General features: G+C 63.1%; 1 protein-coding gene across 1 annotated transcript; it reads right to left on the bottom strand.

The window, feature by feature from the left end:
• On the bottom strand, positions 1–688 carry LOC109364908 (protocadherin beta-1-like; the record flags this gene model as incomplete). Its single annotated transcript, XM_019611494.1, has 1 exon — positions 1–688. A coding segment is annotated over exon 1 (594 nt), but the record flags the coding sequence as incomplete, so codon positions are not given.
• Between the last annotated feature and the right edge of the window lie 6 nt (positions 689–694).

Below are 694 nucleotides of genomic sequence, written 5' to 3'. Positions count from 1 at the left end.
GTTGGCATCCAGCACCACCACCCGCACCTCAGCCGTGCCCGACCTGGGCGGCGAGCCCCCGTCCGTCGCCGTGAGCACCAAATGCAGCTCCCGATGCTCCTCCCGGTCCAAAGGCCTCTCAAGGACGAGCTCCGCGTATTTACCTCCATCTTCTCCTTTTTCGAGAGCAAGGGTGAAATGCGAATTCGGGGAGAGGCTGTAATTCTGCAAGCCGTTCATCCCAACGTCTCTGTCCTGGGCGCTGTCTAGGGGGAACTGAGATCCAGGAGTTGCCGTTTCAAGAATCTCCAGTACCACTTCCTGCTGCGGGAACACGGGGGAGTTGTCGTTCACGTCGCGAACCTCCACCTCCCCGCGGATCAGCTGCACCGGGTTCTCAAAGAAAAGCTTAAAGAAGAGCGCGCAGCTCTCGCTGTGCGGACAGATCCGCTCTCGGTCCAGCGTCTCCGTGACCGTCAGGACGCCGCTGTGCGGATCGAGGCGGAAATGCTGCTCGCTCCCCTCGGACACCACGCGCGCCTTGCGAGCCGCGAGCTGGCTCGGAGAAAGCCCCAGGTCCCGGGCCACGTTGCCCACCGACGAGTCCCTCGCCATTTCCTCCCACACGGAATAGCGCAGCGTTTCGGCCCCGCTCTCCCACACGCAAACGCACACGAGCCACAACAACACTCGCCTCTCGTCACCGCCGCTCCGG

Source organism: Meleagris gallopavo, unplaced genomic scaffold, assembly GCF_000146605.3.
Source record: "Meleagris gallopavo isolate NT-WF06-2002-E0010 breed Aviagen turkey brand Nicholas breeding stock unplaced genomic scaffold, Turkey_5.1 ChrUn_random_7180001935807, whole genome shotgun sequence".
NCBI classification, from domain to species: domain Eukaryota; kingdom Metazoa; phylum Chordata; class Aves; order Galliformes; family Phasianidae; genus Meleagris; species Meleagris gallopavo.
The sequence above is the reverse complement of the archived record's forward strand: the minus strand, read 5'-3'. Positions and strand labels throughout refer to the sequence as shown.